The sequence below is a fragment of the Anarhichas minor genome, unplaced genomic scaffold, assembly GCF_050575085.1.
Source record: "Anarhichas minor isolate MPS153535 unplaced genomic scaffold, ASM5057508v1 ptg000011l, whole genome shotgun sequence".
In the NCBI taxonomy this organism is placed as follows: domain Eukaryota; kingdom Metazoa; phylum Chordata; class Actinopteri; order Perciformes; family Anarhichadidae; genus Anarhichas; species Anarhichas minor.
In genome coordinates this window covers 1,976,158-1,995,641 of record NW_027466457.1, presented here as the reverse complement: position 1 = coordinate 1,995,641, position 19,484 = coordinate 1,976,158, and the positions used below count along the sequence as shown (strand labels likewise).

At 43.3% G+C, this 19,484-nt stretch overlaps 1 protein-coding gene across 1 annotated transcript in view; it reads left to right on the top strand.

The window, feature by feature from the left end:
* The window catches only part of ldlrad3 (low density lipoprotein receptor class A domain containing 3), a 64,947-nt gene that overhangs the window by 18,459 nt on the left and 27,004 nt on the right, over positions 1 to 19,484 (top strand). The window contains exons 2-4 of the mRNA XM_076088849.1: positions 4,762 to 4,908; positions 14,427 to 14,552; positions 15,851 to 15,985. Of these exons, the coding sequence (XP_075944964.1) occupies positions 4,762 to 4,908; positions 14,427 to 14,552; positions 15,851 to 15,985 (408 nt within the window). The remainder of the gene's footprint in view (positions 1 to 4,761; positions 4,909 to 14,426; positions 14,553 to 15,850; positions 15,986 to 19,484) is intronic.

Below are 19,484 nucleotides of genomic sequence, written 5' to 3'. Positions count from 1 at the left end.
GCCGTTGTGTTGTGTTTTCCTCATTGGGTATTTACACTCTGTTGTGGATTTTATGGGGATTTGGTTATTGACTGATCTGAGTGTGCATGGCATGCATTTGTTGGTGTGAAATGAAGGCTCTCTAAAGAGCTGTATTCTCCTACAGTGACAATACAGTGACAGATTAAAACTTTGGGTCTTTGGCTCATTTAGCATTGTCACGGCCATAACTGTGTCCACCACACACACAGTAACTACGTAGCAGCTGATGAAGCCTGAGGCCCCTTCCTTTCTAATACACAGATTCACATAGAACATTTGTACTGGACGCTTCAGTGAGCTGAAGGAACAGGATGGAGACTCTTTTTATTTTTTTCTCTCTCTCTCTCTCTCTCTCTCTCTCTCTCTCTCTCTCTCTCTCTCTCGTACACACACACACACAATGACAACCAAACCACCTCCACCCCCGCTGCGCCTCACAGTCTGCTTGTGTAGCCAGCCCACTACGAGTGGTGTGCTACTACGATATAAGTTTCTATCCTTGAACGTGAAAAAGCTAGTTTTTGTTCAGAGCTATAGGCCACATTTCTCCTTACAGAAAGCTGATGAGAATGTGGGAGTATTTCTGTGAGGACACAAGCTTTGTTTGTCCTTTGGAGAGAAACTCCCATCTTTATATATTTTGTGATACTTCTCCTGTGGCCTTTACTTTCAATTCTACCGTAGCTTACAAAGGCAACTCAATCAATTTTCTGGTGCCGTTTCAATTCGAGGCTCAACCTTTGACCCAGGGCTGATCAATGCAGGTCAGATATCCCAGCATGCTGAGGAAGATGGGGTTAAAGCAGTAACAGCTAAGCCAATAGTCCTCTCAGATATAGATTCATGTCACTGACCTTTCATGCGTAGAGCACGGGGAATAGGGAGGCTGTTACTGGGAATCTGAAGGTAGAAAATGATGTCACTGTCCACCTCTTTCTTCAATACTTGTCCAGCTGTATCTTCACCTCCCATTTGTTCCCCTTCATCTGCTCCGCTTTACTTCTCCTTTTCTATTTTGGTTCTCCCCAGCACACTGTACTGTTTCTTTGTTTCCCTGTTGAGTATTATAGCAACAATTATGTCCAGACATACCCTGAAGAATCTTATAAAGGAAGCCAACCATACGCTTAAAGGGTTATTACATTATTAATAGGCTATGTTAAGAGTTATATAGATATTGCTACCAAATTAGCTGTCCAGTGTTGGGTGGCATACTGACAGTTGGTGTGAAAATATTCATGTGGGTGGCTTGACTGTAGTCCGTGTTTGCATATTCAGAGAATTGCTGAGGGTGTACTGAAGTCTCCGGGCTGCAATTTCCAACATCATTATGAATGAAGTGCACCCGTGGAAAATCGTAGAATAACCGTTGGAAGCTTGCCATTTATGCACTGACTTGATTCAATAATTAAATAATTAAATTAAATTATTGTGGGTATTTAGATCTTTCCAATTCCAATTATGCAAAAAGTAATCACCTTTTAAAATACATCATCATGTATTGAAGAAGACTTGAAACTAGAGATTGAGACCATAAACTCATGTTCACAATGTTTACTGAGGTAATAAATCAAGAGAGAAGTCGGGTCATTTTCTCATAGACTTCCATACAAACGGACTTCTTTTTGCCACCGGAGGAGTCGCTGCTGGTCAGTAGAGAGAATGGAGGGGATTTTTAAATTGTGTGTGGAAAAAAAAAAATAGAAGAGATGTTTGCTTTTATCAGCGCCCTTATGTTCTGAATATATTATTTAATAGCACTGCAGTCGTGCTCATAATGCATGTCACTTCGACAGGGGATGAGGAGAGATTGCATTAGGGATGATATTCCCTTTAGAAATATTCCAAAAAAAAATGTAAATGTGATTTCAGTATTATCCAGAACCACTGGGAAATTAGACTCATGTTTATGCTTGGAGTTCCTTTTGTTACAAATTATAATTGAGGTAACGGAGGTGCACTCTATCTACTCTACCAGCAACAGCAGCTAAGCAAAAAGATGGAGAGGGAAGAGTTCCAGCCTGTGTGAACCAGTGAAACTTCCTAGAAGTAGCGCAAATGTAAATGCTAATTATAAAAAAAAGTATCCAGCTGAAGCAGGAAAGATTCTACGCTCTATGATTTAACAGTCTAAATATGGCCTTAGTGGACACAAACAGGGTGGAGGATGGGAGGCAGGGGATGGTTGTGCAGAGGCAAGGATAGTATAGTCAATATTTACCCTGAGTAATTGCTCTACGCTTCGCCCAGCAAGATACGTAAACGTCCAGAGTCATCCCGGCCTCATCTCCTCCAGTTCTCCCTCACACACCCACTGTGTGACCACCGATGCACACAGCAGTGCTGCGCAACTGCGCATAACGTCCCACGATATCCACAACGTAGTAGTTAAAAGCACAGAGGATGAATGAGTGAGTTGCTGTCGTGTCCATTCAAGTTGTCCAGGTGGCCGTGGGAGCGTTGCAGTGCCCACAGAGAACAGCAGCGTGTCATTATCACTGTTAACAAGCACATAGAGCAGTCTCTAATGAGCTGTGTAGCCCCACTTACTGTCGTAATGAGGTGGGCATGTTACTCCAACGGTACTCTATCGATAGAATGACAGGGCTATAGCAATAAGATGCTTTGAGGCGAACAAAAGAGCAACTCACAACCTACTCTTTTTGGCCGTCTCTCAAACACACAACACAACGCGCTCTCAGAGCAACTCTCCAATTAACCCGATGCCTCTCGAACCACCAGCTCCTTGCAGTCTTTCTGCATGGCTCCCTCCTGCACTTGTCCTGCGTGGCTTTGAATGGACATTTACGTGGCATTTTGTTCAGTTGATACGTCGACATCGAGTGGCCTCATGAAAGGCTGCTGAGGAATCCATAGCATGCAAAGTGTAAGAAAAGTAACATTTTGGCTACGTTATGAAGAACAAGTCCGATAGAACTAATTAAAGGTGTCCAACATCGCTGTGTAGTTCCTCTCCCTCTATTTCTCTCCAAAGAGTGCTTCTCTGTGTGTCGGTCCCTTTGTCAGAAAGAGCCGAACAAACGAGGACGGGAGGGGACGAGCCAGTGGAGACTGTGTGGATATGGTGGTGTTTTCTCACATAGAGGACAAAAACATTACATTTGGTTTGTGAGGCTCACTGTGGTAGATTGCTGTCTGTCAGCACCATTGGGATTTGTTCTATTCACTGAAACATTACACCACACAGGTGACGCCAATATGCGGGCACAAACCGTCTTTCATTTTGTGAAGGCAGCGATCACTAATATGTAAAAGAATTGTCTTTGCATGTATTCACCGACAGCTACATTTGGTGAGGCCTCCCACCAATGCTTGATGATAGTTGGGATGCTTTCCGGTCCTCTTAAATGACAGGAGCCGTTGCTCTTTATCCATCACTTCCCCTTCTGTATATTTCAAGAGACAAAGCAGGGTTTGCATCATCCCGACAGAGGATCAGAAGGGTCCTGCTGTCTCACGAGAGGATCTATCTATGCTTTCCACAATCGCAGCAAGAGAGTGATGATGTAAGAGCGCTTGATTTCTATGTGTCAGTTACTCAGCTGTACTCTGGCAAGTAGCTAAGTGAATATCAACTAGCTGTGAACCTGAGAGCTCTGGTTATGAATTCACAAGCACTGAAATGTCAACGCTTTCTATTTGTACCGCAGCACAATGGATCCCTCAGTACTGCGTAACTGCCTCGTCGAGAATGTGTCTCTGTAACGATCAGATAGAGGAAACAAACACAAAGTGGATTCATTTATCTGACTTATTTAGAAAGAAATAAAGGATGCTTCTTATATCGATGTAACCTTTTTTTATAAATCATTTTTACATCACTGTTCTTCTCAGTCAGAGTCGTGTAAGTCAGAGAGACCCATATTGTGACCCAGTCAGTCACTTCACTGGTTAACCACACCGTCACTCGAGGCTCGAGGCTCCACACCTCTCGCGTCCAGCTCTCTAGTGTAATGAAGTGGCCTCTACCAGCTGAAACCCAGTTCCAGCACTGCAGCATGAAAGCGTTCCCCCGGTCTGTCCGGAGCTCCTCATTACCGCCCTAAAGTTTTTGTTTACGAGCTAAACCGATCACCGTATAGTGTCAAACCTCCGCCAAAAGACCATGTTTCACATTCCAGCCCATTATACCACAGCTGCACTGCGTCAACTGAATGCCCGGAACGAGCTCGGGGCACATGCTGCTGAATGCTTTTATTTCTGGTGTGTGTGTGTGTGTGTGTGTGTGTGTGTGTGTGTGTGTGTGTGTGTGTGTGTGTGTGTGTGTGTGTGTGTGTGTGTGTGTGTGTGTGTGTGTGTGTGTGTGTGTGTGTGTGTGTGTGTGTGTGTGTGTCCAAGACATGTTGTTTGTGTGTATGCGATTGTTCTTTGGTGTTTCCTTATCTGCCTGATTATGATACTGCCTATAGCTCCAAAGCTTGACTCTTACGCACACAATACTGTTCACACTGAATGACCCCATCTGCTTTTGCATTCATGAGATCGCCCTCTGTTTATTTGCAAGCAGATTGATATACCTTTATAAAGAGAGACACCGCCTTTATTGGTTTTCTATCTTTAGAGGATGGAGATAATAACGGTCTCCCATTGTGACTGTGTCGATGCATATCGCTGGGGCGCAATATCTCTCCGCCTGTTTAATTTCTTCGTGGTGTGCGATCGTAATAATCGGTTCTCTTTCTCTCCTTTCCTGTGTCATTCTGTTTGTTTATCAACCAGAGAGCCAGCTTCTCCCGGGGAATAACTTCACCACGGAGTGCAACATCCCTGGAAACTTCATGTGTGGAGATGGGAAGTGTGTCCCAGGTGGGTGGCAGTGCGACGGATTTCCCGACTGCTTTGACAAGAGCGACGAGAAAGGCTGCCGTAAGTCCAGTTTAGACTTCATTATCAGATCCTTTTTACGTTCTCTTTTACAGCCCTTATCTGTGCCTTTTAAAGCAAAAAAAGCCCGATAGCCTATTTAGAGTCGCACCAAAATCTCAATTCCTGAACTCTTCTCGCTATCCAACCTTCTCCCATGCCCACCCATAGAGCCATAAAGGCCATATAAACCTAATTCTCTGCCAATTTAAATTATCTTCCTTCCTCAATCCTTCCATCTCCCTCACAGCGTGCACCCGTCCTGCTCCCTGTTAGACCCACGGCTCCCAGTTTAGCACCAGCGCAAAACCCTAATACCATCAAAGCAAAGGCCGATTACTTCTGTGCGCAGGAATAGTAGCGCATGCATAATTCTACTGTAAGGCGACAGTAATAGTTCCGTTTTGATCCTCACTTTTAGTTAGCTTTGATCTCTCTGGTCTGCTGCTCCTCCTCTTCCCCCTCCCATCTCAGCCGGAGCTCCACACAAAGATGAGACTGCTGATGGAGATTGACTCAGAGGCCCCGCCACACTGTGTGGAAACCCCCATCTCCTCAAATATTCATCTCTCTAACTGTCTCACACTCCCTATCCCTATCTGCGCCCTATCTCTGATGAGTTTTGGCTTCTGCATGGCTTGTAATTTGCTTCACAGAGGCTTGTTTCCAATTAGAAAAGGATAATCATCTTCTTGCAGAGATTTTATTTTTTACCCTGCTTTGTCCTTGCCCAAAAAGGAAATCACATGTGGTTTGTCCTCCATTCTGTCACTTCATTGTCATCTTTTCTCCTCCATCCGTCATTCCTCTTACCGTCTCTCTTGTTGGCAGCTCAGGGAACAGGCAGACTACTCTTGACAAAGCTGTGTCCCATTGCATGCCGGCACACGTACAGACTCAGCCCGCATAGTTAAACATTGCAGTGATCAATCTTTTAGTTTGCAATGCCTTGGTCATGTAACGTTACATATACATAGGGACATTTCAAGAGGTGTCCTAGACTATATCATTTAGTTCACCTTTACTGTTGACATCCCTGTAGCTTAGAATACGTCATGCACTACTCAGATGGATGGGTCTTGTGCCCAAGATTGTCGTCATTCAATGGCCTTAAACTGTCAGCGACTGTCAGACATGGAAGAATGATACTCCGATGCATTGAGGCTAACAGCATCAGCATGAGATGCATTAAGTGCTCCTGTTTTATCTATTCACGCAATTTGTGTTTCACTTTGTTCCACTCAAATTCACCTCGAGTACTTTCACTTTGAACCCTCAGACAAGCAAGACTTTTTTTGTCTGTTGCTGACACTACATGCTATACTGGTGAAGATAAAAGTGAGTTATCATAAAGCATCACACTCAGCCTGCCTCACCGGTTGTCAGAGGACTATTTGCATGTGCTGTCGACATCTACATTATCTGCTCTGGCATAAGTAGGCCTTATTATCCTCAAATAGATGGCTACTTGTCAGTCGATATCTCCGGCGACTGCTTCACAAAACTCCCCAGACGAACCTCCAGCTCCATTAGGGGCTCTGCAGGGTCAGACAGACAGGCGGGAGGGAGGGGAAGACAAGGGAGTAAGCGAAGGAGAGGAAGTTGAGAGGGAGGACTCATTACGGTGGATAGAGCAGGAGCTCTGTCTGGATGTCTATTATCTGAGGAGAACACAATGCCTGCAAGCTTTGAGACTGCAGCACTGGATTCTCTGCAGGAGAAATTATAATTAGTCACCCCCCTCTAAGAAAACAAACACACACACACACACACATATTTAACAGAGGGAGATGGTACATTTGCTCACTTGAAAGACAGTTTGTTGACTTAACTTATTCTCCATGAAAAGTTTTTTTTTAAATGTATATTCCTCACAAAATACTAAAAACTGTATCTAATAATGTCTGCCCACTGTCCTTTGCATTCCACCACAGGATTGAACTTCCTCCCATCTGTAATATGAGCAGGTGGCCTACAACTGTACATCAACGTTGATGTTTGTAGCTTTTTTGACCACTTTTCTCCTTTAATTAGTCAATTTGAAGTGACTATGAACTATATATATACTGTATATATATACACACACACTCACAAAATAACTTTATGACTGTGTGAACCTATAGAATTGTCTGGTACATATGTTGCTCCAGGACCGGTCTCTATTTTTACCACTTTAGCACCAGAAGACGGTCGTAGTCAGAGCGTACATCCCCTGTAAGCACACGCTGCCTATCCAGCAGATTGTGCTGATGTGGGTATCGCTGATCCCATGAATACTTATGCAGAGCCTGAGGTAAAGGTCATATGTGGTGACATATCCCTGGTGTCTCATTAATGAGGATTTTTGGAAACTATGTAGCTAACGGGGGAAACAGAAAGGAGAACAAATCCATTTGGATTTGCAAATTATTTGGAGGAGCATGGAAAGATCAATTTTCTTTTCAATCTGAATGAAATTAGTACACTTGAACACAGTTTTGCAAAGCACACTCACTTGCATATGCTGGGATTATATCGGTCCAACCCACACATGAACCGACGATGACACTGTCTGGCAGAGTTTCATTTTTCACCAGCAGAAATATACTTTTTTTCTGCCTTTTTCGTTGATACGACGATGTTTTATTCCAGTGCTATCGGTGGGTGAGGAAGCTCAGAATACAATCACGAAAACCAGGTCCGCGTTTGCTCGTCTCTGTCATTTATTTATTTACTTGTTGTAGATGTTTGTGTCACAGTCTGCTACGCCTCATATGCCAGGAATTGTCTCTCTAATGGTCAGGGGAATGTTTATTCACTTAGAAGAGAATTCTCCCTTCCTCCCGAGCCCTGCTGCTCCTCTCTTGTTTGTTTGTTCTTCCGGTACCCTCTAGCACAAGGGTCAACTTGAGTCATGTAAATACCATTTGCTTGCTCTTAAATAACTGTCGGTGGCTGAGAGAAGATGCAATATCTCCAGCCTGAGTTTATTGCATTAAAGATGCAGCTTATTGCATTACTGTCCTACTGCGCGAGACCAGGACCCCCCTACAGATCATTTTAATCAAGTCCAATTGTTTTTGTTGTAACCCCTGCTTTATGCCACATAACTGAATTTAGGATGAAACAACATCAGCAGTTCTTACAGTATCTCCAATGCTGGACGCCCGCGTGCTTGTATGTGTTGGCAGATCTGAGGGTTTTTCAAGCTATGATTCAGAGACAGGCTGCTGACTAACTCCTCGCACAAAGAGGTCAAAAGTAGCACCCTGCTCCCCGGTGTCCATAACGACAGCCTGGGAGAGTGTTGGACGAAATGGATCCTGACAGAGGAGAGAAGGAGGAGAGCTGACTGAGCTTACTGGGCCTCAGAGCCAGGATTAGCCTCTTTGCCCTTGCCTGGGCAGGGCATGAGCAGGCGAGCGAGGACAGATGTGTAGTGGGGCTGAAAGGGTGAGTGGACATGATGTATGAAGCAAGAAGAGGGGAATCAAAGACGGGGGGGGGGAATGCAGTTGGGAGAAAAGACGGAGAAAGACATTTCAAAGAAATGTTGTGTTCTTAACTGGTCCTGCAGGCGGAGGACGTGGCCTCTCATGTATGCAGAATTTTACACTCACTGACTTCTGTGCAAGTTCAACGTTCTCCAAGCTTTTAGCGAGACGGTTCATCAGCAGGGCCGGTGACCGTAAAAGATCAAAGATCAGAGCACGTCAACCACATGGAAAGGGCTGCTCATCTCCTCATATTCTGCTCAAAATGTAATCTTACATGTAATCTCGGGTTTCCAGTCACAGACAGGATGCTGCTTGTTGAGCCCTCCTCTTCTTTAGAGGAATGGTCTTCTAGCAGGTGTTTGGGAACACCAAAGGGGGTCGCAAGATAGATCTGATGCGTCACATGATGATAAATAGGCTGGGTGAGATTCAACAGTTTTTGTTTTTCTGACTTGTTTCAAATAATTCCCATGTTTTTGTGAGATACTGGATCATTTTAGCCATTCAGGCTTCAAAGCAGGAACTTTTAAAAGAAGAAACGGCACAATCTTCCTCCTCAAATGACTCGCTGAATTCATCAGCAATAAAATGAACTATTGCTCAATTCAATGCGGGTCGGGTTTTTACTGCATCAGCCTTATTGGTCTGGTCCAACCAGCAGTTAATGGCATCCAATGTTGGCACACTTCAGATGACTATTGCTGCGTAGCTGAAATTGCAGTAGTCAGTTGGCTGACTTGATGACTCCTCTTTGCTTGAACTACACATTTTTAGCATGTACTATAATTCTGTAATTGTCTCTTGTGGCCACAGTGGTGCTGGTCAGCAAACAGTGATGTAGTCCTTTAAACAAATCTATTGGTGAAGGGACAATCACCAATCATAGACATATTGAACCTGTGACCTGTTGCATGAAGCAAACATTCTTTATTCAATAACTTTTGCTGCAACATGACCTATTTGTCAATTGTGTGAGTCCTATACAGTCGTAGGGACTGTGGGAGACACACAGGGAGGACAGCAAATTGGAGGCCCACACACAAAGGGGGCTGATGTTTTGTCAGTTAGTTTAGAAGTCTATTAATACTTCATAACAATGAGGGATATAACCATATGGAGCTTCCATTGCCCGATGCACTTAGGAGAAAAATGAATTAATTTCAGTGGATTGCTGGAATATTATCATATTGCTTTCTGCAGTCATAACACAGCCAACGCCTGGAGCGACATCAATGGTGCTTTTTGTTTTTCTGTGTACTGACCTCCCCAAAATGCCCACGAGGTATCGAGCTCAAAAGAGCCGCTAAATGCTTATCAACAACAACGTTTTCCTCGACACCAGGGGTGGAAATAGCTAAAAAGACTCCTGAGACAAGTTGGTTATGATTTAGATATTGAGGCTAACGCTCAAACCCACCACATGTAGGGAAGGGTTGGCTATGATTAGGAGTGTGTGTTTATTTTCATAAGAACTACGACCAATGACTTGAACACATAAAGCCATATACTGCTGACGGATTATGTTTTTGTTCTTCCGTTCACGCTCTGCTTGGTTGTATTTTCGGTTTTCTTTGCTCTGGGAGTGTGTTTGCGTGTGTGTCTGTGTGGGTGTGTTTATTTGGGAGGAGACGGTGGAAGAAGAAGAGCGGGTGGGATCGGAAGACTTAAACTGGAGCGTGTCTGGGTTTGCATGCGTTGTTTGAGCCCAGCCCGGAAAAAAAAAAAAAAGAAAGAAGAAAATGATTAGCATGTGGTGCACTAATAGCAGGGAAGGTTAGGAAAGCAGAGGGAGCTTTAATGGGACGGAGTCTGGTGCATTCCCATGTGCTGAATGCCTGACTGATCAATGAGCTGCTGTAATTAACACCAAGGAGCAGGGATGAAATATTGATAAGTGTCTTACATACAGTCTCTTTGTCTCGTTCTGTCTCTTGAAGACTATTTTCCTCTAGTTTGCTCTTCTAGATTGAATGCTATCCTTGTCAGATCGTCACAAATCAGGCAAAATGATTGCTTCGAAATTTTCAAAGGACTATAAACTGCGGCCGTGTCATTTTACAATATAGTGTTGGGCACTACAAGTTAAAACAAAGCGACATGTTTCTTTCTTCAATGAATATTGCAGCAGGATCATTATCTATCGCTCGCTGCTTTCTCACTGTGTGCCCTTGCCTTTCCCTCCGCCTCTTTTATAGGGAGTTGCTAAAATATTACTGATATTTTGAACATGCGCCCGCTGTATGGTACACGAGCCGCACTGGCTTCCTCATCACCCTTGAGATGAAGGCAGCTCTATAATGTTGCAGTGCCGCTTCCTGCACACAGGGGGTTATTGTATTGGATAACTAACGCGTAGGTCTTAGACAGTGAAACGTACCGAATGATTATTTTGATCCCCGAGCCCTCTAGACTGAAACTACCCTTGCCCTTCTTGCTTACACCCTGACTCCATTACCTATTGATTTCCTCCCCGAAGAAACCTCAACAAGGTCAGAGAAACCTTTCAAGCCGTCAGCTGTCTCCACTCTTTCGCAGCCTCTATTCTCCTCCGCTCGCTCCACACGTGCTGTTTTCTTCCATGTTAGCCCCTTCCTCCCGTCTTTCTCCTCACTTTGTCAATCATGCATGCCCGTCACGACCGAGCCTACCCGTGCCGAACAAGTTATTCTGTTCTCTGGGGAGTTGAGGAGAGGGAGAAAAGGGGAGAAGTGTGGAGAAGGGCACAGAGGTGCATATCTGGGGAAGAGCAAAGCAGCCTGTCTGCAACAGGAGTTATGCCGTCAGATTCAGACTGACATGAATGCCGAAGCCACGGGGGAGACAAAGACTGTGAAGATGAGACGAACGGAAGCATTCGCTTTCAAATTTCATTATAGATTATCAAATGATGGTCTGGATTTGAATTTTGTTTTTACTTGAGATGGAAACATTTGAGTTTAAACCTATGGAAATAAAACGAAGGAGGCATGGATTTTTGTAGAAAGTACAGTGCAGTGTTGCAGAAGAAATTTTAGGCAGATGTCAAAATAACCTCAGTGTAGCGTGTGGGTGCCTGTAATCGTGCAGGAGACCGTAAGACAGAGAGACAGAGAGGGGGGGGGGGGGGGCATATTTATGTGTATGTCCTCCAACTGTGCGTTTCTGTGTGATCCAACCATGTTTATCTGCTAGTTACAGTGCAAACCTCACGTAATCAAGCTTGACTGCTTACCATTCGTTTTCATTTGTGCTGCTCAGCCGAACACTTGGAACTAAGTTTGGAAGTCACCCAACACTCTGCCTGCTTCTCGTAAACAACTACAGGCTCAGAGAAGAGAGAGAACAGTTGGCAAGGGACTAATGCGGTTCCAACCTAAAAGCAGAGTGTTGACAGAAAGGATCAAGACCGGGTCCACTGGATCGTCATAGGTTGCAGAGTAAGACAGAGGTGCTAAAATCAATGAATTCGGAGTCCCAGACCTGGAGTAGAACAGGAAACCTTCACAGGATCATCAAAGGAAGGTTTCTTCCACCCTCAACTTGCTCCTTCTAATTCATTTTTCCTCTTCTTGCTCTGAAAACTGCTCGGCTCAGGCTGTAAAGGGCCACACATCACACATTCCCAGAATACAGCTAAGCATATTATCGCTATGCTTCCGACCAGTGCTGTCTCTCCCACCCACCACTCTCCCTTCATAAGCTTGCCCTTCGTGTGACTTTTGAGCTAATTTGGAACACAAACACTGGGTCAGAGGAATCCTACCAGCAGTAGAAGTGGTAATGAGGATTCGGGGGGGGGGGGGGGGGGATGAGGAATCTCTGAGCAATAACAGAGCTATCCTTCTAGCCAAGCCTGCCTAGCAAAATAAAAAAGAGCAGCCAGGATTGTTGTGCATGCAGAGAAGAGAAATGTTGAAAGGACACTTTATATTTCCAGACCAGAACATGTTTCCTCTGTTTTTCAGGAATAAATAGAAACAGAGTGTTGTTGTTATTAGTATTATGATATTGCCTGCGTTTGTTGCCGGACGAATTTCAATTTGCCCCTCCACAGCTGCATGTTTTTGTATCTTTTCTTTTATGCGTTTCTGCAGCTCAAAGCCGTGACTGTTTTTCTCCCTGGACTCTAATGAATGGGATATAGCATGCAATATGAGCTTTGGGGTGTTAGGGGCTCTGCTGTCCAGGTAAACAAAGGCTTCCCAGACTACAGACACAGAGATCGGGCGCTATCCCAGCTTCCTCCTGCGTTCAGCGGATTACATTTCATCCTGGAGACGGACGCTCCAAACCCTCGTGGATGTTATGCCCCCCCCGCTACACATAATCGCCGCAGCTTGAAAGAGCTCATAAATCAGCCTACCACAATACATTATAGAGGGAAAAAATGTGCGCCCCTGGCATTTGAGACGGCACAATGCCAACCTATGAGCAGGCCAATTCCACCCTTTGTATTCGGCAGAGAGGAAGAAACGGACTGTTTGGTGGCTTGCTTGAGATGTGTAGCATGCCCACTCACTCTCCCGCTCCCTGTGTGTTTGAGTGTGCGGGCTGCTCCATCGTTTTGTTGTTCTGTAATGTTTAAGATGTATATAATGCTGTTACATCACTGGCATTAACTTCTGTTGTTATTTAACTAGTATCATATTAATGTCTCTGCTGTAATTGGTAGCTTTTGCTTTCTCTGTCTCCAATAGGGAAGCACCCATCCAACTTTTTTTGTCCCGATACGATAGAGTACCTGAGTTTTGGGTATCGGCTTATACCAAGTACTGATCCTATACCAGTGTTAAATGAATAACCTCACTGCGTGGAAGTGACAGGGATCATTCTGTTATGTGTAAGGCAACATCAGGCTTGACCGAAACAATTATTTTCTAACCTTTTCAAACTAAAAGTAACAAATAAATACGTAAATATAAATAAGCTGTATTGTTCTTTATTGTCAAAATAATACATCTTATACCAGCAACTTTAAAAAGTCTTACAATTTAACAGCAATTACAATTCAAGTGTAAACCGTTTTAATGCAGCAAGAAATTGGTCAAAACTGCAATTAAAATCCCAGCATATTACGTATATAGTATATAAACATAGAATTTATTGACTAGATTGGCCCCATTTGTCTCTGATATCTAATATCTGTATCAGTATTGGCGCATCCTTAGTCTCCAATAAGTACAATTACACACACAGTCTAAGCTTTTGCATTATAACACACTGGAAGGGAATGATCCATGAGCCAGAGCAGAGAAGCCGAGGTCTGAGAGATGATACTGTATTTCACACAGATGTGGGTCATTACTAAAGACTGTAAATATCGATGGCCGGAGTGCAATGTCTTTTGAATGTCTTTTTTTAGTTGCCATCGGGCTTTGCAATTCTAACGGCACAGTGATTGAGCTAAAGCGAGCTCTTTTATTCTCTGATGTCTTTTTTTCTGAATCTACCTGCGATCTTGTTTTTCTCCTTCTGCCAGAGAAGATCAATGTGTTTGAGTTAAAACTAGGGGCTAGCGCTACACGCAGCCTGCCAGGCATTGCTGTTCTGCAGGCTCGTCACTCAGTCTCAGTCAGGCCTGTCCTGGGTGATAACACCATTGGCCTGCTTAGGCTGATCAATGGCATAATCCATTCAAACACTCTTGAATAATCCATTCAAAGATTTGCTCTCTTTGTCTTTGTCATTAACTTGTTTTCTTCTTTTATCAGTACATTTGTGCTCAGGATCTTACCCTTTACTTGTCATACTTCAGAGAACATGAAGATAAGCATTACGCAACAAAAACAAGAGCTGCGTATTAGTTGGTGTCCATAACAAAGCAGCTGTGTGACTGTTTGAACTTTGTACAATGGGTTATGGTTTAATGGTTTGCTGTTTTCATTTTAGAACTTGCAGTTGTGTCTGTTATTTAATTGTCATAACAACGTAATAAACCGTAGCCTCACTTTCTTTGTACATCAAGGCCAAGGTTAATTCTCATCATAAAACATAATGTAGTGCTGGCTCATCACATTGACTAATCCGTTGTTTTTCTTTCCACCACTTCCCTCCATCTGTCTTTAGCTAAGGTCAAGTCAAAGTGTGCCCCTACATTCTTCGCCTGCGCTAACGGTGTCCATTGCATCATCGGACGCTTCCGCTGTAACGGCTTCAGTGACTGTCCCGACGGAAGTGACGAGGAGAACTGCAGTGAGTCTCGCACGACAACTAATTCTAATAATAGCAATCTGTCCAATCATGCCATGAGTCATGATGTGCTCCAAAATCTGAGCAAGGACACGGTTCATTCTGTTTCACTATGAACAAAAAAGACCTCGCTTACAGGACTAAGATCCCAGCCTCCGTCTTTGGCGGATGATTCAGCTTTAAAAGCAAAGATATTTAAATGTTTCCACGGGGACATGATGGTGGGGACAGGTGTGGTCAGAGATTGTCGCTAGAATTTATTTTTTAAAACCTTGTTCCTTTTGTCCGGCTTTAGGTTTTGTAATGCCAAATCAGTATTGCTCATACTTTTTAAAGTCTTTATGTCCCTCCCTTCAGAAGAATGTCATTCTATAACGAATGCATTGTTGCTGTCCCCTCCACTCACTATGAAATCCTGCATTTAGGACAGATAATAATGGTGGTTACAAGGTATGAGTGGGAAATGCAGCAAATTCTATTACGTTTACAATAAAGTTTGAGTCATCTTTAAGTGTTTGCATCACTTGTGACTTCCGAGTCTGCACCCTTGGGTCTAGCTTTTGCCTTTTAGACAGCTTATTACACATATTGAATTGAAATGATGGACAAGAGGAACACCAGGTATATAGTGTGTGTTATCAGGCACATTGTTTTGTCCTCACCTGACCCCATCCCTGCCTTCCCGGTGGGGAGCGTGCATCAAGCCGATCACTCACCATTGTCAGAGGCAGTGTTCCTCGCCTGCAGGGCACCACGCTCACAAATCTAATCTAGCCATTTAAATGGAGCTTTGCTCCACGCCCCCGGCACATGCTGCGTCACCGCTGTGTAATTGTCTGGATCTTCTCACAAGATAAATCTGCCTCATTTCGCAGAAGCTAAAGACCAGAACATAAAAGGAAGCGATAGTGCTGGGCAGGATTTTGTTTTGGTTTTTTTCAGTTCGATTTTTATCAGACTCCCCGGATCAAATGATCTCCTACTGTAACTCGCACTGTTTTTAACGTTTTACTTCTCCAAAAACCCCCACGAGAAAGTAAAACCCATGTTTCTCTCTTACATGTAATCAAATCAAAGTGTTGTAGATGGGATGGGGAGCACACAGCAGCACACAGCACAGCTTCTCACAAATTGCTCCACGACAGAATAATAATTTAATTTGCTTTTAAATATTTAGTTTATGTTGTGAAGTTTGTTTCTCAAAGTCACTCACACAGTTCTCAGGTAACTTTGAAACCTCTCACTGTAACCCTGTTTGAACTACCACTTGACCCTTGACCTCTGCCCTGTCTCGACCACAGCAGGCAACCCGTTGGTGTGCTCGGAGGCTCGCTTCAAGTGTCGAAATGGCCACTGTGTCGACCGCAGCTTCTTGTGTAACGGCCAGGACAACTGTCAGGACAACAGCGACGAAGAGCTCTGCCTAACTACAGCAGGTAAGTCGTTAACTCAAATGTATGAAATGGTGATGTGTGCTGAAAAGAAAGAGGGAATGGGACGTCTATTCAGGCACTGAGAATCAGACACGGCCAGACTGAGGAGGTGGAGGATTTGGATTGTGAATTGTAGCAGAGCAGAGATCTTCTCTGATCTCTCTTTTAAGCCTTTAACTCACACATGTCAAACTGTCTCTGTTAAGGGTTTGATTGGTCAACTGGCACATTTCACCAAAATTCAAGACATAGAAGCCAGCAAGAGGCGAGAGAATACTAAGAAGCTTGAACAACTCCGATGAGCACATTTGACTGCTGCAGCAGCAAATTCAGTCATAACGCCACAACCAGAACATGTAAAGTAGGATGTTTTGAATATGCAGGGTATACTTATTAGATGTAAAAGTTTAGCAGGATCAAAGTATAGAATGCCAAAAGTCATGCAAAAATAGCAAAGTAGAATATGTACGTATGTAATGAGTAGCAACATAGAAAGATATAAGAATATGAAACAGTTATACATCACCTACATATTTGATATGTAAAAAGATATGCTCTAGTGTCAGTCAGGTTTAATAACACACACTAGTCAATTGAATATAGATTGATCATTTGTGCACAGAATGTGAAGATTCAGTTAGTTTGTTTACTTCATGATTCCAGATGGAGGGACCATATGTACTACAAAAACTGACAATATTGTGTATTGATGTCTGTGTTTATCGTCTCTTAGATAAGCTACACTTTTTGAGGGAGAATAAAAATTGTGAAAATTGTGAATTAAAGGAGTGACTGTGAGAATGTCTTCAAAAAAAGTATCAACGTACAAACAATCAGCCGTCACTGTCCCTGTCACACGTACTGTTATTACGCAAGAGTGGTGATGTAAATGAAAATCTTTTGGGGGGAATTTTGAATATAGCGTAAAAAGCACAATCGAAGCCGATTCATTGTGTCAGAACAGGCTGCAGAGACACCAATTATGGATGACTTAGGTACGTTTTAAAGGGGAAGTGTTCAAATAATAACCTATATATGTATTCACTGAATTTGCTTCATTCCGAGTGCATCCACTACAGCAACACAAGCATGAACAATTAACAGATGAGACTGGGTTGTAACCACTGGCATGTTCAGAGTTTGTTGAATATATCAGGCAATAGCTACAGTAGATACAGTATTTACAGCTTTTCTATTAAACTGGATAAAACGATGATAGAGGAGTTGGAAGATTCTGTCACTCAATATGTCACATCATCTGATATTTGTGAAAACATCCCTTCGGGAATGGTTTATGCAGTCTATTCATAAAGATACTGCAAAGCCACTGACGGATTTGACTTTCTGCAGAAGATGTGCGCTGCTGTGAACCTTCCTCTCCATGCCTGTTTGACACACTAAAACACACCATTGCATCATTAGTGTAACGTTGTGAAATCGAATGGTATAGATGACATTGTGCCGACTTTGCATTGTAACACAAAAAAACAGTGTTGTCGTCCCTGACAGCGGGTCTGATGTCCTCTGGTATAGAGTGTCTCATTCACTGGCAGCAACTACTTGCATTACATCTGGCCTGTCGTTGTTATTTCACTGGCAGCTTCACTTCATGCTGCCACTGTGGCACACCAGTCAGCTTCTGTCAACACTTCAGCTGTATTTCCACTGGCAAGGCGACATGATTTCTGCCAGCAGCCCTGATGTGCATAGAACCCCGAGCAACCAAACGTGGACCACGCTGTCAGTGTTTTTGCTTCCCTATCCTTCTGTGTAGCTGTTGCTGTCACGCCGACTTACTCTTTCAGAAATAACAAAACAGGCTAACTGCGGGGTACAAAAAGAAAACTGTCGGTATCTATAGCCCACAAGGCAGTAATGTTATTACCAAGGCTGAGATAGGCGAAGTCAGCGGAAAGTTGATCGTAACTTAGGAGGCAAAACGGAGAAGGAGCTCTGCGGCAGTCCCACATTAGACTTCAGAATATGAACACAGTAAATCCTGGTGAGACTTTTCAACACCATTTATTCCTCTAAAATGAAATAGAACTGTTTATTGCTTTCCTCGGCTGTGAGGAATAGCTCTGATCTGACACTATTGACAAACTACAGATCGGATAATGGTCCCAGCTCTGCTCATTATAATTTAGCCCGCTAATGTATTATTACCCCACAAATCTAAATTTGATAAGCTAACGATAATGAATCTTCTGTTTTTGCTACCTGATTAGTGAAGCTGAGTACGTTTTTTTTTTATTTATTTATTTGTTATTTACTGTTAGTTTGCACAAAGAGAACAAAAGAAAGAGTCCATCCATCATCACGCGCTCATCCTTCTCAGGCGCCATCCAATGCAGAGCCACAGAATGCTGAATAGAGCTGTATAGTAATGCAGGAATATTGATTGATATGCGTGTCCACTGAACTCCATTTCCTCGTTGACAAGTGAACAATTGCAACTCCGGCTGGCAGAATGTGCGTGTGTTGTTATGGCGCCTGAGGCATTAAGTCTCACAACAGGACTCTTGTGCTGGATGCTGGATGAACAGCTCGCTGTTTGCAGAAAACCTAATATGGGATTATTTTGAGAAATGTTTGCTGATGTTATACACAATAAAAAAAAACAGGTAAAACAAAACATTCAGTAATAATTACATTTTCAATCAATTACACTCGGATGAATAATATCATACGATGTTCATACACCTCAGTGGGGGCTCAGTGAAGATCTAAGGAGTGCTTTATGTTATATCATTTTGCCAGTCCTGAGAACAATTATTAAATTCCATTTCCGACAGAAAGAAAGTGTTCTGCCCTGCAGCAGTTTTATTAGAATAGTCCTGCTATGGTGGACTGAGAGGTCTCACAGACTGACTCCATTTCTAAAATCATTTAAGGTGTCTAATGATGGAGTACCAAGTTATATCATTTTCTTGTCAAAAAAAAAGCCTAATTTTTCAGCTATCCAGCAAAGTAGTGTTCATGTTTTCAATTAGGCTTTCACAGAAATGTACCGGTGCCAGAGTGTGTTTGGTACTGCTGTCATATTCCCAAGGACTCCTCGTCAGCACAGAGAGAGCAAATGTTCTCCCGCTTATCTGCAAAATTTTGCAACAAAAGTGTTGAGAAGTTGTGAGCTCCGTGTTGTCGTGACCTTCAGAACACATCGAGGAACAGCAGCTCCGTTTTTTTTCCTTTGAGTTTTGTTTCTTTATATTTTATCATCAGCCTCTACACTTTGGAGGGAGTGAAGGCATCACTGTAGTTTGACTCTCTGCAGTTCTTTCCTGTATGAACTCACACACACACACACACACACACACACACACACACACACACACACACACACACATTCACCTTTCCTTCTACTCTGACTTTGCCTCTCTTTATAACAAGCAAGCAGAGACCTGCAGGTGACAGATAAGGCATACAATATCCGTTCCAAGCCACCTGAGCACAGCATCTCCTTCCTCACTTTCTCCCCTGCCCTGTACCTCCTCCTCTG